The sequence below is a fragment of the Mycteria americana genome, chromosome 13 (genome assembly GCF_035582795.1).
Source record: "Mycteria americana isolate JAX WOST 10 ecotype Jacksonville Zoo and Gardens chromosome 13, USCA_MyAme_1.0, whole genome shotgun sequence".
NCBI lineage: Eukaryota > Metazoa > Chordata > Aves > Ciconiiformes > Ciconiidae > Mycteria > Mycteria americana.
Window position 1 is genome coordinate 16,741,827 of NC_134377.1, and position 22,799 is coordinate 16,764,625.

The 22,799-nt window shown below is 41.2% G+C and overlaps 1 protein-coding gene across 8 annotated transcripts in view; it reads left to right on the forward strand.

Annotated features, from left to right (window-relative positions):
* The first annotated feature begins 283 nt into the window (after window positions 1-283).
* The window catches only part of GOLGA3 (golgin A3), a 31,803-nt gene continuing 9,287 nt past the window's right edge, over window positions 284-22,799 (forward strand). For 5 of the 8 annotated variants that reach the window (XR_012777718.1, XR_012777719.1, XM_075515920.1 and 2 more), the window contains exons 1-19: window positions 284-508; window positions 2,375-2,731; window positions 6,148-6,429; window positions 7,309-7,421; window positions 7,921-8,612; window positions 9,873-9,984; window positions 11,785-12,091; window positions 12,710-12,912; window positions 13,285-13,422; window positions 14,391-14,552; window positions 15,398-15,766; window positions 16,943-17,020; window positions 17,889-18,152; window positions 18,660-18,754; window positions 19,479-19,695; window positions 20,411-20,554; window positions 21,206-21,403; window positions 21,960-22,076; window positions 22,570-22,709. Coding sequence is in view for 6 of the 8 variants with exons in the window: in XM_075515920.1 (XP_075372035.1) it covers window positions 2,599-2,731; window positions 6,148-6,429; window positions 7,309-7,421; window positions 7,921-8,612; window positions 9,873-9,984; window positions 11,785-12,091; window positions 12,710-12,912; window positions 13,285-13,422; window positions 14,391-14,552; window positions 15,398-15,766; window positions 16,943-17,020; window positions 17,889-18,152; window positions 18,660-18,754; window positions 19,479-19,695; window positions 20,411-20,554; window positions 21,206-21,403; window positions 21,960-22,076; window positions 22,570-22,709 (3,764 nt within the window). In the remaining 2 variants the exon portion in view is untranslated. Of the gene's footprint in view, window positions 509-878; window positions 1,111-1,777; window positions 1,938-2,374; window positions 2,732-6,147; window positions 6,430-7,308; window positions 7,422-7,920; window positions 8,613-9,872; window positions 9,985-11,784; window positions 12,092-12,709; window positions 12,913-13,284; window positions 13,423-14,390; window positions 14,553-15,397; window positions 15,767-16,942; window positions 17,021-17,888; window positions 18,153-18,659; window positions 18,755-19,478; window positions 19,696-20,410; window positions 20,555-21,205; window positions 21,404-21,959; window positions 22,077-22,569; window positions 22,710-22,799 lie in introns of those variants that run through there. The other 3 variants (XM_075515921.1, XM_075515916.1, XM_075515917.1) reach the window with 3 other exon arrangements.

The window sequence follows — 22,799 nt, forward strand, 5'->3', positions numbered from 1 at the left end:
ACGCAAGTCGGCTGCCGGCCTCGGGGTCCTGCACGGAGGCAGCCGGTAAGTCCCCCCCGGCCAGTCTGGCCCTGCCCGCGCCGCGGGCTCCCCTCAGGGGAGACAAGGCCTCGCCGGCCCCCGCGGCAGGGCCACGGGCCGGCGCTGAGGGAAGCCCGGCCCGGGCGACGGGGGCCCGGGCCAGGAAAGCCGCTCCCCGTCCCGCCCTCCCTCCGCTCCCGGAAGAGTCCGTCTGGAAAAGCCGCCGCCTCTCCAGCGGGCCCGAGGGCATCGGCCGTCTCCCCGGCTGCGCCAGGCCGCCGCGGCTCCCCGCCGAGGGGCGCGGGGCCCGGCTGTGCGCGGGCGGCGGGGCGGAGGGGGCCGCGCCGGGTCGGGCCCAGCCCTCAGCGGCGGCGGCGCCCGGCCGGCGGGGGAGGGAGAACCGCGTTGCACCGCCGCGCCCTCCCCTTCCCGGCGGAGGCAGCGCCACGTCTCGGGCAGGAGCCTGGCGCCAGGCGGGCGGCCCCAGGTCTGCGGGGTCTCCCCGGGAAGGGTGGCGGCGGGGCGCGGGGGCGGCTGAGGCGCGGCGCCCGGCGGGGGGCGGCTGGGGGCGGCCGGGCGCTGCTTCGGGCCGGGGGGTCGCGCTCGGGGCCGCCCTCCCTCCCCGCGGCCTGCCGGCGTGCGGAGAGCCGCCCGGCCCGGGCCGGCCCGGTTCCGTGGACCGTGGCTCCGGGCCTGCGGGTGCCTCTGCCGGCGGCCCAGAGAGGTGCCCGGCCCCTGCCCAGCGACCCCTCGGGCGCGTCTCGCCGGGCGGCGCCCCCAGGCTGGGACAGGGCTCCGCTGCCCTCCTGGGTATGGGTGTTTTGAACGAAATCGGTTGTTTTCGTACAGCTCCTTTCCGTGTGAGGTTACCGCCGGGTTCCCGTGGCGTGCGTACATCTGTGTGGGTGTGTGTGCGTGTCTGCCTGCGCTCAACACAGATACAAAAGGACTTTGAAGCCAAAATGCTCTAACCTTTAATTTGGGAATGGGTTGTGCAGGAGAAAGCCGTTCTTCATGACCCTGATTATTAAAAGATGTTTTATGACAAGGAAAACAAACCACCTGACGTTGACTGGATTTTGCCAAGGTGTAAGCAGTCTGACTCGGGCTTGCCTTTTGTCTGTAACTCCTCTTTGTGACCTGTCGTGTCGTATCTACTGGCCGTACAACGGCTGTTCTTCCGGAAGTTTTATTGTAAGCTTTATATACGGAAAAGCTTTTAAAATGAATAACAAAGGACAGTGAAGGTATTAATCTTTCTGTTTGGTGGAGGTTTCTCTTTTAGAAGTGTGCTGCAGGTTTCTGGCTCCTTCATGGCTCACCTACATAGGGGTCACCTACATAATCCTGTGTACCCTGGCTGTCAGCAGCTTCAGGAACGTTTTGGAGATGACTGGTGGTGTTGCTGGGTGACCAGGGCGCAGTAGCAGTTACACAAGTACTTTCTGGAGATATGGAAGGAATGTTGCTCAAAATGTTTGTGTTCATGTAAAAATGCAATTAAAATATTCCTGACTTGACATTCTCCCCACAACCTCCCCTTTTTTTTCTTAACTGGGGATTTCTTATGTTTCTTTAGTAAATAGGGACCACAGTATTTTGTAATCTGAATTCGGCTGTCAGTAACTATTTGGACAGAATTTAAATACTTGAAGTGACTATGTACAACAGCTTCTGTCAGATTGTATTAGTTGGCTGGGTCTATACCCAAAGGTAAGATCTGAATGCCTGGAGAATCATTTGCAAATTCTATAAACTGTGTTTGGAAATCCTCCTCTTGACTCTTCGTCGGAGAAGGCAGCGTTGAACTGCCGCCCAGGCCACGTTCTGACTGCCAACACGTGGTGTAATGAGTAGTTCAGGCTCTGTACAGGGATACATACTCGCTGCTCTGCAGACAAGTAAATAGTAATGATGTAATTTAATTTAAAAAAATTAAATCTGAATTCCATACTGCATTCTAACTGAAGTTATTGAAACTTAAATGGGAGTAGGTCCCTGAAATGAATTATATGGTATGAAAGTCCAGACTGTAATTTACAGAGCAAAATGCTACTCTGACTACTGGCTTGCTTATTAAAGCACAGGCCAAAGAGGCATTTCCATTGAAAGGGACAGTGATCTTAAATCAGTTGTCTCACTGAATATTATCTTCTTGCATCATTACGCTGGTTACTTCTTATGCACAAAAGCTTGGTTGTATTTCATTGTCTCTGTTATTACCCTGTGTTATTACCGGTTCTGTGTCTTGAAGTTGGGCTGGTGGGTAATCTGTGAGCACTACTTTCATTCTAACTCACATTTTCAAAGCTCTAAGAAACGTTTGTAAATTTACTACATTTTGTTTCTAGAGGATGCAGCTCCTTGGTGATTACAGCTTTGGCTGCGAGCTGTTTTCATGATCTCCTGGAATTATCAGCTACGTGCTGCACACCAACAGCTGTAAAGCTCACAACCGTGCTCCTGCGTAACATCTTGATGCTGTTGTTGCTGATGGAGAGAAACAGGACTTGGTAGTTCACTTGGCGGCAAATTACTCAGAAGAAAAAATTTCCAGGGATCTGGATTGTTTTTACCATGGACTCCTCATCTGTCCAGCAGGATGTTCACTTGGAGAACAGAAGCAGTAATGGGGCCCCTAGCAGCTCTGAAGAACTTCCAGATTGTAAAGCCAAGTCAGATTTGCCGGTTACAACAGATGAAATTAACAGTAAGTTACTTCATACGCACCAAATAATTTCCTAGTCTTACCTAGGCTTCTCTACAACTATCTGTTTTGTTGTTCAGGTGATGCTGAAGGATTTTTTTCCTTGAGGTCAGGAATTTCATGTACAGCAGTTTTAAGCAAGTTTGGTGAAGGCTATGACTGTGTATGGGAAAACTGTCTTTTGTTTTAAAACTTAATTCTTTCAAAACAAAACCAAACTATTAACTTAAGTACTATTGGCTCTCAGTTGAGTATGTCTTGTTCAGAGTGTTACCCTCTCTTCTGATAGTATTTCCAAGAGTGTATACCTGAAATTCTCTGGAACTAACAGTTCTGAAATGATTGTTATGGAGTAAGCTCATGACTGGAGTACTTTATTCGGGCAAAAGAAATTTTCCTAATAAATTAAATTGATTAGGCAAAACCCAAAATGTACTTTAAAAGTCTCTCTAAGCTTCCATTTACAGAAGAGAGATGCTGGCATGTACTCCCCAAATGATGTCAAAATAACTTTTATATGTAGACAAGCTCTATAATAAAATAATCGCGCAGCTGTTTACAAGAAACTTAATAGAGCGCTGATCTGAGTAGATTATAGAATCAAACTTATGTTGGAAGGGACCTCTGTGGTTGTCTAGTTCAACCTCATGCACAGAGCAGACCTCGTTTTGAAGCTAGATCAGGTTGCTCGCAACCTTGTCCTCTTGAATTCTGAAAATCTCCAGAGAGGAAGATTCAACAACCCGTTCCAATATTTAAGTGCTTTCATTTGTGAAAATCTTTTCCTTGTATTGAATTGAAATCTCCGCGTTTCCACTACAGGTGTCTGAGGATATGTTGGTGTATAAGGATAAGGTGGTAGATGGGTGGAGGGGGTGTATATGTTGCGGCTGCGTAGATACACAAAAGTACAGAGGTTCCTTACGTAAAAGGAGGTGATCATGTGACGAAGTTGTTACCCTTCCAGCTGCCTCTCGTACCGCAGATTTGTCATCTTGTCACGGGCAAGAAAGTGGAGGCCTGAGACTTTATTTGCATTTCTTATGCTGCCCGTTATCAGACTGGCAGAGCGTAGTTATATGATGATTCATTCATCTTTTATGAAGTTGGAGATCACACGTTCCTGTCGTCTCCTGTGTTGGACATCGCCCAAACAATTGAGTTGTGGCTTACAAATAAGTAGTGTGTCTTTCTACTGTTTTCAATCTAATTGCATCTCCTCCCCCACTGTTCTAAAAAGACTGCAGTTGTATTGATACTACCACAATTAAATTACTTTAGTTCAAGGCAGCGTTTAGATTCTGAGTGTCTCGAGGCCTCGGGAAGTTGCCAGGAAACCATTCCTCCAGAATTTGCTCCAGCATCTCTTTTGTATATATATACCACTCACAGTTATGAAGATAAAAATGTAAATAAAATATAAACCTGATGCAGTAATAGCTGCAGTTTATGAAAGATGGGCAGAAACACTACTTCTGAATGTGCGAGGTATCTTCTTATTTTTGGCTTATTGTGGCTATTCTTAGCACTGACATCTATTTTAAATTTGGTTTTGATAATCTTTTAGTTTTACAATGCCTTAAACTCTGACTTTGGTTAGTCATTAAAAAGGCAGTCCTGTCCTCTGTCTTCCTTTGCATCCTTGTTGCACCCATCCCTTCCATCGTGCCTACAAGTGTTTTTGTGACCATGTGGTGAACTAAATCAGAGAACTGATTCAGGCTAAAATGGCCTGAAAATGTTCTCTGCATGACAAATAACATACTGAAAAGTGTTTTAATTCAAATCTTAAGAGAGCCGATGGGTTTTGGCAACCTAAGGCTGAAAACTTCTGATTTTTACCCACATTCAGTTTCCTCTGAGCTGGTTCACTGTACAAACATCTGTGCTGGCTTAAGGGAAGATGTGCTGCAGAGGTGGGAACAAATGGTTAGGGGTGGGAATTTATCTTTTCCTCTTTAAATTACTCTGAAGTGAAATTTGACTGCACTTAAAAGGAAACCTTTTGCTTTCTTCAGTAACAAAAGGGAAAACGATTAAAAAGTCCTACCTTCCTACCTGTAACTTTTTCCCATATGGCTTATTTAATTCCAGGGTGCACTTTAATGTTCTCCACAGACATGAATGATAATAGCATTATTTTTTAATTGTTTTCCTTTGAGAAGTTTGTAGTGATTCATTATATGGGGGGAAAAAAGTTTAATAGCAATATGTTAATGGGCTGGTCTAAATCAATAATTAAAGTTTTATTGAATTGTTGTAATCAGCTTCCTGGCTACAGAATATTTCTGTGTATGAATCTTAGAAACACTTAGGGAGGATCTGTTTCTTAGTTCTGGTTTGTTTGGTTTTTTCTCTTCCCCACATCTTTGAGCAGACTTTAAAAAAACCAAACTGCTTACTCAAGTCTGTAGCTCTCAGAGGATAAAAAAATAGAAAGAGGAAACTTGATTTTTCTACTTGCAAATACTTTGTGATCACAAACGTTAAATACTTTCAAACATGTTTATGAAAAAAAAAAAAAAAAAGAAATCTTCCATATGAGTTCCAGTTACTCCAGTGATACATGGCGTGGGAATGAACAGACAGTGGCTATTTTAGTACCTTGCTCATTTGAGATCTATGATAATGCATTTAAAGTTAGATACACAGTTTTGTTGCAATGGCAGTTTCATAAACGTAAATAGTCCACAGCCGAGTGAAGTAAAATATGTGAGAAATCCAAAATATAAACCTGTGAAGTGTTGAACTGGTTTTGAAGATGCATTTTTCCTGATGGAAAAGAAAAATCCAATATTAGTAAGTGAGGATAAAATTGGTATTAAAGTGGTTCTTGAATTGCCTTTTAATGGATAGGTTTATTATTTTGATACATGTGAGCTTTGCTACTGTACTTTTGATGAAGATGTCCTATTTGAAAAAATTTAAACTTGGTTTAAAATTGAGAAACTCTGCTTGGCCCAGGCTGGAAGCCAGGATGGTGGAGGATGCTTTCTCCCCAGTGCCCAGCAGCATACCAAGTAGCTGAATCATTCAGCACAGGCCTGCGGTTGCTGAGTCTTATTTGTAGTAGGTTGCCACTCAGTGTGACACAGATCACGTTACTTACACTCGGTGTTTCATGCTTCTAAACCTAACAAGATTTAAAAACCTGTGTGAGGTTTTGAAGATATTTTATGATCACTTTTGAGGTCCGGCTTGAAGGCGATGTAGTAAAGCAAATGAAAGGTACTTGTTCTGGTCTTTTTAAATGAAGAATCAAAAAAGTCCTTTATAAAATTCCTCCTGTCAGTTGCTGTCATTAGCAATTTCCATATTCTTACAGTCTAAAGGCAATAGTGGTAGCATTGTGTTTGGGTGGAGGTGTGAAGATAAATGGCGTGGATTACAGTGCAGCTCAGTGAAACTTTCTTTTCCAGCTACCAGTATTAACATCAACGAAGTGCCAAATGAAGAGGGAAGTCTGGAGATAAACAGCAAAGTGGACGCCTGCCAGAATGGGCCAGAGTCGCTCTTCCCCGACTCCCCTGTCTCTTTTGACCCCAACAGCAGTGCGCAGGGTCAAGAGTCATGCCCAGGTGTGACTGGTTTCCATGACAGCCTAAGGAAGTCTCAGGGAACTAGTGCTGAGGGCATAGTTCTTAGAAAAGAAGCTTTGCAGTCTCTCAAACTAAGTCTTCCCATGCAAGAAACTGAATTGTGTAAGCATCTGTTTATGGTGGTGCCCCTGCTTTCTCTTGCTGCATAAAGCTTTTTACTCTGAGCCTGGCTCTAGAATCCTATAACATCGTTTAAGCTTGGACTAAACTTTGGTTTTGCAGTAAGCTTTTACTTTGAACTACAATTCATTTTCTTTCAGTAAACCACCCTCTGCTGCAGCTAAGGCACGTGCCTTACCATTTAAAAATCATTCTTATGCTGGAGGGGAATTTATGCTTTCTGGGGCTGAAGCTATTCTAATCTTCTTTAGAGTAACAGGTGACATTAAAAAAAAAGACTTAACAGCAGAACCAGGTGATTTTAAGCTAAGTAATAAAGGGGGGAAGAGAAGAGCAATAAAGGGGAGAGAAAGGGGAAGCCTTTATATTAAGGTGTCTAATGCTGCAGGAGTTTTCTGAAATAATGTTTTTTTAAAAGCCTTACTACGGGAAAGATTTAATGTGAGTTAACAAAAAGTAAGAAAATGTATCTAGGGAACATCTTTCTCTGACCTGTAGGGAATGAGTAGACTGCATAGGTCTTGCTTAGTTTTATAGTTTTAGTTCTGTCAGAAGCGCAGGACAGGTGACATTAAATGACAGCAATAGTTTTGTTCTTGCTGTATAATCTCTTGTCATATATACGTGGCGGAACTACAGCATTTGCAAACTAAGCAACGGAAATACACAGGCTTTACCAATGCTTACACGAGGATATATTAGAAGAGGGTATTCTGAGGTGCATGCCAATGGGCTTTCCTTGCGTTCCTTGCTTAAGCATGAAGCATGTTGCTGACGGTAGAAGGGGCTTTTTCCTTTTGCATCAGATTTGCCTGAGTTGGGAGTTTTCTGTTTGACTGTAAAGATACCTTTCACTTACAGGCTCAGTAGAGTCTTCACTCCCGCTGGAGAAAGAAGAACAAATAAGACTTCAAGCAAGAAGACGGCTAGAAGAACAGCTCAAACAATACAGAGTGAAGAGACATCAAGAAAGAGTGAGTACCACACAACAGGTCTTCTAGATTCAGTGTGTTGGTGAGAAGCTTGAAAACTTTATCCTTTCTGTGCTGTAAATTACTATTTTCTCTGCTTTAAACATTGGGTAGTTTTCTCAAATGTGAGGAAGTATTTTTTTCTTCTGGATATGCAAAATCTGGTTCTCTGTTACCTCATTGGTAACATACCATTTTGTGCTACTTAAAATAGGGGCGGGGGGGGGAACAAACCCAAAACTTAAGTAACCTGAATGTTCAATTTTTCCTGTCTTTTTCAGTTAGCTTTTGTAGTCTACCTTGATCATTTTCAACATGCATATACCAGGCCTTGATAGGGTTGATTGCTGATGTAATTTGCCTCATTTATGAAATGATGCATATATTTAAATATTAATGTAAAAGTGTAGAGCTTTCCATATTAAGTTCTACAGCAAAAAAGTCTTTGATGCTAGTTCAAATGTAACGTTCTGGAATTTATCATTGGCTCTGCTTCTTCTAGTCGAATCAGTCTACATCCAAAAACCGGCCCTCCAGCACCTTAGATCCTGAGCTGATGTTAAATCCGGAAATCTTGCCAAGAGCTAGCACTGTAGCAATGACAAAAGAATACTCCTTTTTGCGGACCAGTGTCCCCAGGGGGCCAAAACTGGGTAGCTTGGGACTTCCAGCATCCTCAAAAGAAAGAAGAAGTTCAAAATCTAAGCCCAGTAAGATCCGGTCCTTGGCTGACTACAGAACTGAAGATGCAGGCTCTAGAAATGCTACTGGGAATTTTGTGGCTACTGATTTATCTGGTGGGACTCTGAAGCAAAGCCGAAGCGGTCCAACATCAGTTGTTTCTGAGATTAGTCTACCCTCTGACACGGATGATCGAATAGAGAATTCCTCCTTGGCAGGAGATAGCGTTTCAGAGATTGACGGGAGTGAAGTGGGAATGAGGCTGGATGGAAATGAGAGTGACAGCTCTACCTACAGCAGCGTGTCAGGAAAAGGGCTGTATAACAGTTTGCAGAATGCAGAAGGCAAACAGGGTATTCCGTATACAATAAACGGTCAGAAGATACATCCTGATGCAATGGGGCAATTTCCTTCCATCAGTGAGGTGCTACAGGCTGCGGCAGTGGAGCATCAAGCCCAAGAGCAAGAAGTTAATGGGGAAGTACGGAGTAGGAGAGACAGTATTTCTAGCAGGTAAGAAAGATCACCGTACAGTGAGGCCATTATTAGGCATTATACTTACTCTTACCTTCTACTAACTTTGGATCCAGTTTTAACTTACATTCACTGTGATCAAATCTGTTGTTAACTTACAGATTCTAAAAGAAACTGAAAGGTCACTTCACTTGAGTACCTATTTACTAAGTATATCTTTAGAGGAAGATATTTTTGCCACTGACAGTGTGTTTTAAATGTACTGCTAGCAGTTGCTTCTACCTGTATTTACTTGTGAAGCAGGCATTCGTTCAGTGAATCACTGATGTGGCATTGATCTTTACAGTCTGAAAGTGTAGACTTAACCGACTCAGTGATATTTATTATCGTCCTTTTCCTGATCTACACATGTACCTTTCAGACCTCAAATAGTTATGAAATGCCAAGAGTCTTGTCCTAGATACTCTTACCCTCTTCAGCCCTTTAGAATGAGATTTAGTTAGTCTCACGGGCTTATGTGTATATCGTAGGTATTAAACAGTGATTCAGCAAGCAAGTGGATGACTGGTGAAGCCCTTAACAATGCAGTTGTGTGTTTTTATCAGTTGTCTGTAGATGCATGTTTTATACATGCTAATTTTGAAATTACCTCTTCCCCCCCCCCCCCCCCCCTTCATTGGAATAAAGTGTAATGCCCTGAGATGTTAAGGTAAAATCAGTTGTCGACAGTTATTCCAGCTTAGACTTAATTCTTACAGTAATAAGAGAGAAAAGATCTTTTTCTCTAGACTCCTTGGCTGCACATCAGGGAAGGAGCATAAAGAATCCCTTATACCAAATACCTGTTGCAATACTTCTTTTGCAGCAGCTGTTGGTATTTTTCAGGCACTTTCACATTAAAGCAGACAATTGTGAACAATAGTTGTGGAGGTTTTGTGCTCCCGTTATGTCCATTTGTCTGCTTATAGTGGGATATGCAGATACAGAATATAATGAAGTCAACCATTGCACTTCTGTAAAATAACAAATATATGGGTGCCACACTAGATTCTAGTTGCTGCAAATATAGGAAAGTAATGTATCAAACCTTAGCGTGAATATAATTTCTTTATTTCTTTGGATGGTAATGAAGGTTGTTTCACTGTGTTCTGGATCCGTCATAAAGCCAGAACAAAATGTCCTAAATTCTAGGTTACACGTGGAGTCTGAGTACCTCTTCATTTCAGCTTCACTTTTCTTCAGCTAGATGAGCGTTGTATTCTGACCCTTTAACTGTGTGTGTGCTGTCTCTGTCTGCAGTGTTTCTATGGAAAGCTCTATCGCAGGAACTCACGACGAAATGTTACAGGTTCTGAAGGAGAAGATGAGACTTGAAGGGCAACTAGAAGCACTCTCACTAGAAGCTAATCAGGTAGAAAATGAATTTGAATTTCTGTATTTAGCAAATTATATTAATATGTTAATTAATTTTCAAGAGCCTCCTACTCGTTACTTGTGGGAATTGTGTTTTGTAAAAACATTGTCGAATAAGGTACTTTACAAGGAATCTGTAGTGCATTGACCCTGGCTGGAGGCCAGGTGCCCACCAACGCCGCTCTATTGCTCCCCTCCTCATTTGGACAGGGGAGAGAAAAATACAACAAAAGGCTCGTGGGTCGAGATAAGGGCAGGGAGAGATCACTCACCAATTACCATTATGGGCAAAAAAGACTTGACTTGGGGAAATCAGTTTATTACCAATCAAATAAGAGTAGGATAGTGAGAAATAAAACCAAATCTTAAAACGCCTTCCCCCCACCCCTCCCTTCCCCCCACCCCTCCCTTCTTCCCGGGCTCAACTTCACTCCCAGTTTTCTCTACCTCCTCCCCCCGCAGCGGGACGGGGAACAGGGGTTGCAGTCACTTCATCACACGTTGTCTCTGCCGCTCGTTCCTCCTCAGAGGGAGGACTCCCCACATTCTTCCCCTGCTCCAGCCTGGGATCCCTCCCACGGGAGACCGTCCTCCACAAACTTCTCCAACATGAGTCCTTCCCATGGGCTGCAGTTCTTCACAAACTGCTCCAGCGTGGGCCCTTTCCACGGGGTGCAGTCCTTCAGGAGCAGACTGCTCCAGCGTGGGTCCTTTCCATGGGGTGCAGTCCTTCAGGAGCAGACTGCTCCGGCGTGGGTCCCCCGTGGGGTCACAAGTCCTGCCAGCAAACCTGCTCCAGCCTGGGCTCCTCTCCTCACAGGTCCTCCCAGGAGCCTGCTCCAGCGCAGGCTTCCCACAGTGTCACAGCCTCCTTCGGGCATCCACCTGCTCTGGCATGGGGTGCTCCACGGGCTGCAGTGGATATCTGCTCCACCATGGAGCTCCACGGGCTGCAGGGGACAGCCTCTGAGGACAGACCTCACCATGGTCTTCACCATGGGCTGCAGGGGAATCTCTGCTCTGCCCCTGGAGCACCTCCTCCCCTCCTTCTCTACTGACCTTGGTGTCTGCAGAGTTGTTTCTCTCACATATTCTCACTCCTCTCTCTGCTGTTGTTCTTCCACAAGTTCCGCCCCCCCCCCCCCCCCCCCCCCCCCCCTTCTTAAATACGTTATCCCAGAGGCGTTACCACTGTCGCTACCACGGCCTTGGCCAGTGATGGGTCCGTCTTGGAGCCAGCTGGCATTGGCTCTGTCGGACATAGGGGAAGCTTCTAGCAGCTTCTCACAGAAGCCACCCCTGTAGCCCCCCTGCTACCAAAATCTTGCCATGCAAACCCAATGCAGATGCTTAAGAGAATAAATATAAAGTTAGTAAGGTCTTCAAAGTCTTAAAAAAAAAAGTTTGGGTTTTTTTTTCAAGTCAAATTAAAAGAGAGGTGATAAATCCAGAGTAATGCTAGCAATGTCTATATAGCTGTATTTTCTCTTTGTATTGATTGATGGTATAACACATGTAATAGAAAGCATTATTCCTTAAAGTGTGAAAACACGTGTCTTATTAAAAATCCTCAGGTGGTTACTGACATATAATGCTATACGTCTTGTCTGTGCTTTCCTCTGTATTTTCTTTGACTATTTGAAATACCTGCTAGGTGAGATGTCACTTTAAAAAATAATTTTTTACACGCAAGTGGTCTTTGCCTTAGCAAAGCCATTTTTCTGGGCATCTTCTTTAGTCAGCCATTAATGTATTTTCTCTTAAGACTTCTATATTTTGATTTTCTGGACACATTCAGGCTCTCAAAGAGAAGACTGAGCTACAAGCCCAACTTGCAGCTTTGAACATGAAGCTTCAGGCGCAGATGGAGCACAGCCAAAACAGCCAGCAGAAGCAGGAATCTCTGAGCTCCGAAGTGGCCACATTAAAGCAGTCTTGCTGGGATCTGGAACGAGCAATGGCTGACCTGCAAAATACTTTGGAAGCAAAGAATGCTAGTTTGGCTTCTTCAAATAATGATTTGCAGTTAGCAGAGGAGCAGTACCAAAGACTCCTGCTGAAGGTTGAAGATATGCAAAAAAATGTTCTCACCAGAGACAGCACAGGTGCGATGATGTAAACGTCAATCTTTACAATTTGTTATTCCATAAATCATTTTATTTCAATGTTATTCTGAAGTCCAGGAAGAAGAAGGAATTTTGTGTGTCATCGATGTCATACTAATAAAATGGTCTGAATTTTAAGATGATTGGTTTTTATTTTGTGTCACAGAAGTGCCACAATTTGCAAGCTGCCACTGCCAGCTTGGAGAGGGAGGTGTGAATATTTAGTCTAGTAACTGTTTGACAGTGGACTAATGGTTTTTAGAAAATTGTACAAATATTGGTTTGTAATGGTGACTCTACATGTGAGGATACCTGCTTCCTGATTTTTAATTAGCTCATATTTTCTGCCTCTAAGGAACTATGAATGCTTATAGAAGTGATTCATTTATTTTAATTTTATTCTGCTTATGACCTGATACTTTGGATTCGAGCACTTCCCCTCACTTTTGCAGGAAAAGCCAGTCTTCATGTAATTAGGCATATATGTTTTTGTTCAAAAAGAAAGAAAAAAAAAAAAAGAAAAAGCTATGAATATAGCAATAATCCTTGAAAATGTGTGCATAAAAATAGAACAACGGAGAGCGCTAGTCTAAGTTTTTTTTGTTTTTCTTTTTCTAGTTCATGATCTGCGACAGCAGTTGGCTTCCTTACAGAACCAGCTTCAGAAGGTGCAGCTGGAGCGGACCACACTGACCAATAAGCTAAAGGCATCTGAAACGGAAATCACATCGCTCCAAAATGTGCGGCAGTGGTACCAGCAGCAGCTTGTACTAGCACAGGAGGCTCGTGTCAGGCTGCAGAGTGAGATGGCCAATATACAGGTATTATGATTTACTTGCATATAGGAGGACTGAGAATCTGTTCTTTTTTATGTTAGTTTTATCCAGAGGACATTGTTTATGCGCTTGGACAAGGGAGCTGGTCTCACTTGTGTATTCTTCGGGTGGAGAGCAGGGGGGGATGGTGTTTTGGTTTTCATCATGAGATGTTACTTCACGTTAATGCTGAGGCATAAATTTAACCAAAGCACTTGCCTTCTGTGGATAAAGAGCTGTAGTGCAATGAAAGTAGCTGAGATAAGGCACAGGTAGATGCAACGTGATTCCCCCCCCCCAAAAAAAACCTCTTAAATTTGTTGGCCAAATTTTGACTGTTTGTATTAACCTGTGATTTTTTTTTTTTCCTTCCTTTAGGCTGGGCAAATGACTCAAGCAGGTATGTTGGAACATCTCAAATTAGAGAATGTGGCACTGTCTCAGCAGCTGACTGAAACCCAGCACAGATCCATTAAAGAAAAGGAACGTATTGCAGCACAGCTGCAAAATATTGAGGTATGGTTGTAGGTGGTCTTCATGAATTATGTTCTGCCTAGGTTGTGTATTTAGGTTTTGCAAACTTAAGGCTATTCCAGCAAAGTAACATTGAATTCTTATGAATTGATTAAAATGCTGCATTATAAAACCAGTAAATATTTCAGAGCAAATAAATTTGTATGACATTACGAACAGTGAGAGGGAGCAAGGCCATATGTTTCCCATTCCAAGGTGATACTTGCATTTTCAGCTCTGGTATTTGTTTTTAATTGAATTTCAGAAGTTAATGTAAATGTTGTCCTTTGCCCATTCATGAACTTGTTCAAGAGAAAACTTAATTGGAAGTTAAACTAAGTCAGTAAAGTGCTTTCTAAGTGTGTGAAATTGCTCAGTACTCAGGTTTGTCCGTCCTGCCCACCAGCCAGAAAAGATGGGTAAAATCTGAAGTGCAATACACTCACTTTCAAAGCACTTAGAGCCTTAAATCCCGTTGAATTTCAGTGACATTCCTGCTTCTAAGTCTCAAAGGGCAGTAAAGCAGCAGGTCAGTGGAAGCACCCCATCACTGGGGTTATAATAGCGATTGCATAAATGACAGGAATTGCTGTTTCATGGAGTAGCTACAGCATCCAAGGAATTTTTTGTTTCAGAATTTTTCCAAACAGCTTAATTTTAATAAAGATTCTTTTTCTTTATGTCAATTGCATCAATTTAGAAAGGATATGGTGTTATTTAAGAGGAATTCTGATTATCACAACTATACAAGACACTGTTATTCTAAGGTGTCTTAAGTATATGAATGGGTGACTTCAGTAAAGACATACAGGTGTGTAAGGCAGACATCATAATTATTTTTGCTTGTATCTTTTCTCTAGAAATTTTCTTGATAACTTACATTTTTCTTTTCCTCCCTTTTTTAATTTTTTCCCCCGCCCCTCCTCCTCCATGGAAATTGTCAAAGTTGATTCTTTGCTTTTTCTGTGCAGGCTGACATGTTAGATCAAGAAGCTGCCTTCATGCAGATCCAGGAGGCTAAAACCATGGTGGAAGAAGACTTGCAGAGAAAACTAGAGGAGTTTGAGGATGAGAAAGAACAGCTTCAGAAAATGGCTGATTCTGCAGCAACATTGGAGCAAGAATTAGAACAGGTAGACTGTTGTTAGGTAACTTCCCCAGGGTTTCAGGGGAAATACTTATTTGGCGGAAAAGGCAATAGTAAGTAGATTGTGAGCTCTAAACTTTTTTTAAAACCTGAAAGATTGCTGCAAAGATGAAGTCCATATCAAAGTCACTCTGTCCCAAGTGAAAAGGCTCCCATTGTTTTAACCATCTCAGTAACAGTACTTTTTTGAAATTTCAGAACTACTGTCTTGTAGATGTTGGGTTTTTTTTAGTGAATTCACTATGTGATTATTCTAAGTATAGACAAGAAGCATAGATCCACGTTCAAAGTTGTTAGGCAGTCAGGGTACAGTTGTGTATGTAATGACTGCCTAACAACTCTGTTAGGCAGTCATTACATACACTTAGGGTGTAATAAATCTGCACTTCACTACAGAGTCCTGCTTTAACCTTGTAACATTACAAAGGCAGCATGTCAAGGGCTGGAATGGATGAAGTATGTGATACTTCAGTATTATATTCCATGAAATTATATGGCATTATCATTAATAACACTGAACTTACGCGGTATATCTACTGTGGACACATTTTTCAAATAAAAATTTAGAATACTGGGAATCTTACTTAACAATATTGTAGGTTTGTCATTCTGGTCATTGTTTAGGCTGTAAGATTACAGATGCTGCAGAAGGCAATCGATACAATGGATAGAGCAAATAGAAGAAGTGGCCTAGGAAAGTTAAAAAATATTTTCACCTTCTTCTGGTTTCTCCTAGAAGCTAAAATATTAGTGAAAATATCTTGATTGGAGTGCATTTGCAAAGATAACATTCATTTTGTATGAATGTAATCTTAAGATACTTCTTCTCAGGTCAAGTTGACTTTGCATCAGCGAGATCTGCAGCTTGAATCTTTACAGCAAGAACACCTAGACCTAATGAAGCAATTCACTCTGACCCAAGAGATATTGCACACCAAAGAGCAGTCCCTGGATGACCTGCAAACACAGTATGATGAACTGAAGGCCAGATTAGAAGAGTTCCAAAGTGATGCTAATTCTAAAGATGACGCGATCCAGTATTTGCAGAATGAGAAGATTGTCTTGGAAGTAGCTCTGCAGGCAGCAAAAGCAAGCAAAGAGCAACTTGACGAAGGAGCAATGCGCCTTGGAGAAGGTACAGAAGTAGCATCACAGATCTTGGAACAACTGAGGCAAGAAATGGCAATCAAGTCAAGCCAGGTAATGAATCCCTAAAAGTATCTTGTTTAAAGTAGCTGTTGCAGGGAAGTATTGCCACAGGCACCCAGTAGAGCCCTTTACATGAGAGGAGATTGGTACACGTGAGTTTGTATACGTGTGTAGTTGCGAGATTCAGCTAGTGGGAATATTTTAATCAGTTCTGTCGTTTTTCCCTGTTGGTAGACTATCTGACGCTTTACATCCTATTACATCGTTGGTGAGCTTACAGTTTAATATCCCTTGGTATCTATATGCGTTTATGTGGCATGGGATGGGGAGCTGAGCTTAATTGATCTTGTTCAGTCTGTTACCATCTTTCTAAAATCTGTGAGTTTTAATACGCAATAATTTTGAATACAGATCACAGTTTTGGAAGTAATTTTTTGGTGTGCTACTTTTCTGTGGCACTGTGGGCCAAACATCTTCCTTATGCAGTAATTTGGTCATGTTTAATTGTGTCTTTTCTCTTGAAACAATATACCAGGGTTTGCTTTTGTGTATTGCTGTATACCAACTGAGGCTTTTTTCTAGTCACTGAACTATTTTACCAGATCAAGCCTAATGCATATCCTTATTCTTCTGGTGGCTGCTTTAAATTATTGTGACTCTTCCTTTCACACCTTAGTTTGATAGTCATTTATGCTCTGTATCTTTTAGAGCATCCGAGCTCCATAGCAAGAGCTTTCTTATTGAATCCTGGTAATGATGAGTTCCTGGTAATCTTTAGAGATTTCTTTTGAAGATAATAATGGGATTTGGTAGCATTACTAATAGAAGTATTGAAGAACTATGGAAGTGTATTTATCATAAAGATTGTTTTTTTCCTTCAAAGAACCAGCTCGTTTCTTCATTTGATCATGTATATGTGAACGGGTGCCATCTGGATATAACATATGTACACTAATGATGCATACTAAAACTTTAATGGCAGGATAAGGGGACTTCCTGCATTCCTGAGGGTTGACAAGGCTCACTGTGTGGTGACCTGTATGAATGTATTTCTGTATAAAACGTGTTATCTAACACTGCCATTGAGATGTCTAGTCAGAAACAGGATCCTCATTAGATTAGGCAATTGGTACGAGCACAGCAAGAGATACTGTCACTGCTTGAAACAACACAGAATATGACATTTGGCATGTAAAGCAATGTGTTTGCTTTTTTTCCCTCTGGCAGGTAGAAAATCTGCAACAAGAAAATGCCAGCCTTAAAAAACAGGTTCAAAAAGTGAAGGAACAGTTCCTGCAGCAGAAGGTAAGCAAAAGTAAACTATTTCAAAGAAATAAAACCAAGGCATATACTTTTTTTTTTTTTTTTTTTTTTTTACAGTGAAGGCATGTACTTTTGAGGGGTTTGTGAGGCCACTTGAATCAATTTTTCTGTATCAAAGAACTTTGTGACATAATTATACAGTTTCTGTATTTTACACAGTTGAATTTTTATCTGTAACTAACGTAAAAGCAGATCCACCAACCAATTCATGCTTTCATTGGACTTCAGGGAGTTTGCCAAATGATCCACCATATAAAATCTCTCTCTGGTTTGTTGATAGTAGGTTTGCTTTTGCAAAAGCACTCACTTCAAGTGTTATCGTTTTCCTGCAGCTTTGAAAAACAATAGTTGCTGTGGTAATTAGATTGAAAATAAGTGCTTTATTGCAAATTTTATTCTGAATTTACAGTTTTGAAACATTAATTTGAAATTGATATGCCATTGGTGTTGCACATATATGTGCCTTATGTATAGTGTGGCACCATTAATTTACTGCTTGATTGCTTATTAACCTAATGCCAAAGGTTGTTTTAGATTGCTAGGTTTAAGTTTGGGAAGGCTGTTTAAACTGTCAGTTGCCGTTAAGCCCTCTTTTCATGGCAAAAGTTGTTAACTGTGTGCATGGGGTGGTTAAATTTTTAGTTCGTTTAGTTTAAAAAAATGGGACATAATTAGTGCAGTTCTGTAGAAATGCGAAGACTATCCCATACTGCTATAAACACTCTTACTCTGAGTTTTTTAATGAACTCCTGATACATAGTGGTATTTGATATCTGAGCTTACATAACAGTTTCAATTTTTAAAGCTGTAACAGAGGTGACATTGTCCTCTTGAAACTCCTGTATCCAAGGTAATGGTGGAAGCTTATCGAAGAGATGCAAGTTCTAAGGACCAGCTGATTAGTGAACTGAAAGCTACAAAGAAGCGGCTGGACTCAGAAGTGAAAGAGTTAAAACGAGAGCTACTGAAAATGCAAGTTGAAAAACAGTCACTTGAATCTGAACATTCAAAACTACAGAAGGAAGTATCTCAGGTTCACCAGCAGATGGTGGAAATAGAAAATCATCTTCAGTCAGTGCAGAAAGAACGAGATGATATGGAAACACGCCTGCAGGTACGGAAGGTGTTAAGCTTTGGACTTTGAGAGTGTTACATCCAGGATACATTGCTGTTTCTATTAACTTTGGAAATAACAGAATGACCACCTGCAAGTTGAGGTTCTTGATTACATATTTAATATTGACTATACATTTGACCGTATACCTAATCAATGTTGTGTAAATACATGACTGCTTATTAACATCTCATGTAAGTAAGTGGGGAGACACACGTTACAGGAGTGGTAGAGGTGTGATGTGGAAGCAGTTTCCTTGGTCCCAAAGTGAACTCCTGAGAGCAAAGACCAAACTAGAACTCTGTTCGTACATGTTATGGTGGTGGCCACAGAGGGAAGAATTAAAGAATTAAAAGGGAAAGAGAAAGGAGATGGTGAACCTTGGAACAGTTTATATTTAGAGATGGAAGTAATTTTGAAAATGCATGCTTATTCTTTTATAATCCAACATACAGCAAACATGGTTTTGTTCTTACTCTCATGGGTGCTTTTTTCCTTCCTATTAAGTCTTTGCAGTTCGATAAGGAACAAATGGCATCTCTTGCTGAGGCAAATCAGGCATTAAAACAACAAGTAGAACAAATGCAAGAAGAGGCAAAAAAGTAAGTGTTCTTTTAGCACAGACAGAAGAAATACAGCATTTGTTTTTCATATTCACCTTTTTAGCAGTCACTCTTTTCCTATTCCCTAGTCTTTCCTATCGGAAACTTAAATAGTCAGAGAGTCATAGAGAGTCATAGAGTCATATCCATGGCAAAGTGTTGGGTTGCATGCTACACTGGAGTTGCAGCTTCTCATCTGATTCACTTATGCTTTTAACCAATAGTCTCTGCCATACAACATACATGTTGGAGCTAATCCTAGTTACCATTCACTGAATTTTAGCCTTGACTGGCTAGAATGTTGGCATTAATGAGAACCATTATTTTTTTTTCACTGGTGATCACAGGGTTTTTATGATACCCGACATATCCACCAAGGATCTCAGATTAGATTGGATTCTTGCTCCAAATTCTGTGTTCTTTTTAGCGAGAGTAGTATATATTCCTCCATGTTGGAGTTTTAATAATTCTGACAAAGACCTCTTAATTAATGTAAGTATTTTCTTAGAATGTTATCAAGAGTCTTCAAGGTATTGTCTTGCAGAGGGCCAAATTGTACCTTACCAACCTGATGGCTTTTTCTGATGAGGTGGGTGACTCTGAGACAAGGGGAGAGAAGTGCATGTTGGTTTTTGTTGGGCCATGTTAAAAATTAATCTTTTTTAGTACTGTTTTCAGGTAGTTTTTGGTTTTACCTGATGTTTTGTTTTTCCTTTCACTCCAGGGCCATTACTGAGCAGAAACAGAAAATGAAGTGTCTAGGGTCAGATCTGACGAGTGCTCAGAAAGAGATGAAAGCAAAACATAAAGCCTATGAGAATGCAGTTGGCATTCTTAGTCGTCGGCTACAGGAATCTCTTGCTGCAAAGGAATCTGCTGAAGCAGAGTTGAGCAAACTAAAAGCACAAATCACTGATGGTGGAAACAACCAGATTGCTCAAGTATGCAGATGTCTTTTAACATTGTTAGTACAAGGACAGAGCTATCTTGTTATTAAATATAAATCTTGAAATATTTATTTTACACTGAAGTGATGAAAATATTTGGAATATAAAGTTAGGTATCAGTGGTATCAGTGTTCTGAGCACTGCAAATTTCCTTAACTACATTTGAGAGAGGTGATTTGGCAGGCTTTGGTTTGGTTGGTGTTGGGTTTTTTTTGGTTGGTTGGTTGGTTGGGTTTTTTTAATTTTACTTGTATCTTTCAGGTTACCAATTGTAATCCAAGCTCAAGAGGATGATCAGCCTTAGTGCTAAATTTCCTGATTAATTTTTATTGTTGATTTGGTTTTTGGTTTGGTTTTTTTTGAAAGGCTCAGCATCTGAAGATTTTCCAAAATTCTAGCTCTTGCTTTTTTCTCATTGACAGTTAAAAGTTCTTCAGGGTAGTCATAACTTACTCATATCTGTTATGCCTCTGATAAGAAAATTAATTTACTGGGGGAAGCTTCAATTCCTTGGACCAATGGAGCAAGATAACAAATACACGAACAGCAGTAGATGGATGCAAGGCTCGAAAGCTCTGAGCAAGACCTTTACATTAAGCCCTAGCACCTCATTTAATACTTGCTAGAGAAGTAGGCTTTTTAACAAAAACAAAATTACTCCAGTAGATGGGTGATATATTAATCACGCTTGTGATCCCTTTGTCTTTAGGAAAGGATTCAAGCTCTGGAGACAGAATTGCAAGCTGTGAGTAGCAGTAAGTTGATGCTGGAAAAAGAATTGCAAGAAGTGATTTCACTTACCAGCCAGGAGCTTGAAGAATACAGAGAGAAAGTGCTGGAACTTGAGGATGAGGTGATTGCTTGAATTTGCGTGGTTAGATGGGAAGGTGACAGTAAAAAGTGCCTGAGAGGCAGGGAGGAATTTTAGTGCCATAATTTTATTCCAACAGTGCAGGAAATCAGAATCTTACGTAGGAAACATCGTGTCAGTGACACTTGCTAATTTTGCTGCCCTGTGCTGGTTCTTTGTTGTTTCATGAATCATTGTCGTACAGGGGAAAAGAAGATGAGAGACAAAAGTAGTTCCTGTATTAGATACCAGCTGTGTCTGGTCATGAGATGGTGAGGATGCATGAATCATTATCTTTTGAAACTATTTGGAGTCATGGATGCTCAGTGATTTTGAGGGCATGGTGGTGGTGTTCAGTTGTAGAGTTGCACAAAAAAATTACATATATCAGCTACTCTTGATCTGCACCTGAACAGTACTCCTGGATTCTACTTTCTAGCAAGCATTTTAGTTTTCTGAAAGGAAAAAATACCTAACAGAACTTATTTTGAAGTGTTCATTTAAAAAAGAAAAAAGAAAAGAATAAAAAAGAAATCCCACTCTGGGAAAGCAAGGTGTTTAATGAGTTTAGCTCACAACTTTTTTGTGGTAGTAATCTGGAGTTGTTTGGTTTTGTTTGTTTGATTTTTTTTTTTTTTTTTCCTTTGGCTGTAGCTTCAGGAATCTAGAGGCTTCAGGAGGAAGATAAAACGTTTAGAAGAAATTAATAAGAAGTTGGCCCTTGAACTGGAGCACGAACGTGGAAAACTTACAGGTCTTAGTCAGTCCAACGCTGCTTTGCGGGAGCACAACAATATCCTAGAAACAGCATTAGCAAAAAGAGAGGCAGACTTGGTACAACTGAATCTACAGGTATTTGACCTTTTGATGTAATATCTTCAGAAAGGAATTGGCTCATATTTCTGATAACAAGATGTAGACATCTTCACTCATATGTTACACGGATGGTGCATTTTCTCCAGATCTGGGTCTCCTGTGTGTTGCATAACAGCAGTAATAGAGGGGGGCTAAAAAAGAGATCAGAAATGAGACTTTGCACTAAACAGAGCTGTTTCTTTTGGAAAAAAACAAATCACACTAAAACATTAGTAGTAGTGAAAGCGTGGCTCACTTAGGTTAGTTGGAACGTACAAACTGTTACATACTGATTCATTGAGGTGAATGATTTTTATGCCAATAGTACTATATTCATGGGGTATAAGCAAATGGGAATATAGACAATGAGCTACCATTTAACCATAGCTACTTTTAAGGTTGAAGGGTACCATGAGGAAAGAGTTATCAGTGAACAGCAGAGAGAAGTTTCGCAGTCCCTGCATTGGCTTGTGTTTATATTTCCTCTACTGGCATTTCTGGTCTTCCAGTGAGCCCGCACAAAGCATGCGTTTGTTTTTGTGATGTGATACAGGTTCAGGCAGTCCTAAAGCGGAAAGAGGAAGAGGATCAGCAAATGCAACAACTTATTCAAGCTTTACAGGCTTCCTTAGAGAAAGAAAAGTCGAAAGTTAAAGACCTTAAGAAGCAGGTAATGGCTCATCTTTTGTTTTATTTACTTAAAAGGTGATTTAAATATAAAGTATTTGAAAAGTAGCTTGAAACAAAATCTATGCTTTATAATATACTGCTTCCTGGAGGGTCTCTGTCATGATGGCCAGTGTCTGAAAGATCAGTTGACGTCTTTTCTGTTGTGCCCTGTGTTAAGCATACTCATTGACTACCAGGAAAGTTCCATTATGACTTGTAATGCACGGGACATATCCTGAAGTGATAATACTTCATCCAAAAATTCACAATGAAGAAGCAGTCTGCAAACGTGCTTCTTCCATTATATATAGTTAGTAACTGCCATTAGCATGAATAAGGATAACAACACTAATAAGAGTTTTAGACAAAAAGAGAAGTGTTAACAGCTGCACAACTTCCTTCTTGATTTGTTTTGCACCCCTTTAGTCTACCTCCCTTTGTTTTATCACTGTAGGTGAATCATAAAGAAAAATGGCATCTTTTTTTTCTTGTAGGAAGCAGCAGCCAAAGCAGATGCAGCACATAACCGCCGTCATTACAGAGCTGCTGTGCTTGAGCTCAGTGAAATCAAGAAAGAGCTACATGCCAAAGAACTGCTTGTCCAAGCCCTTCAGGTTGAAGTGGAGAAACTGCAGTAAGTAAATGTCCAAGTTCTTAGAGAATAGTAAATAAAACAAATCCTCTGAAAAAGCCATACATTAGTGAATTTTTGGTTTTGCCACTC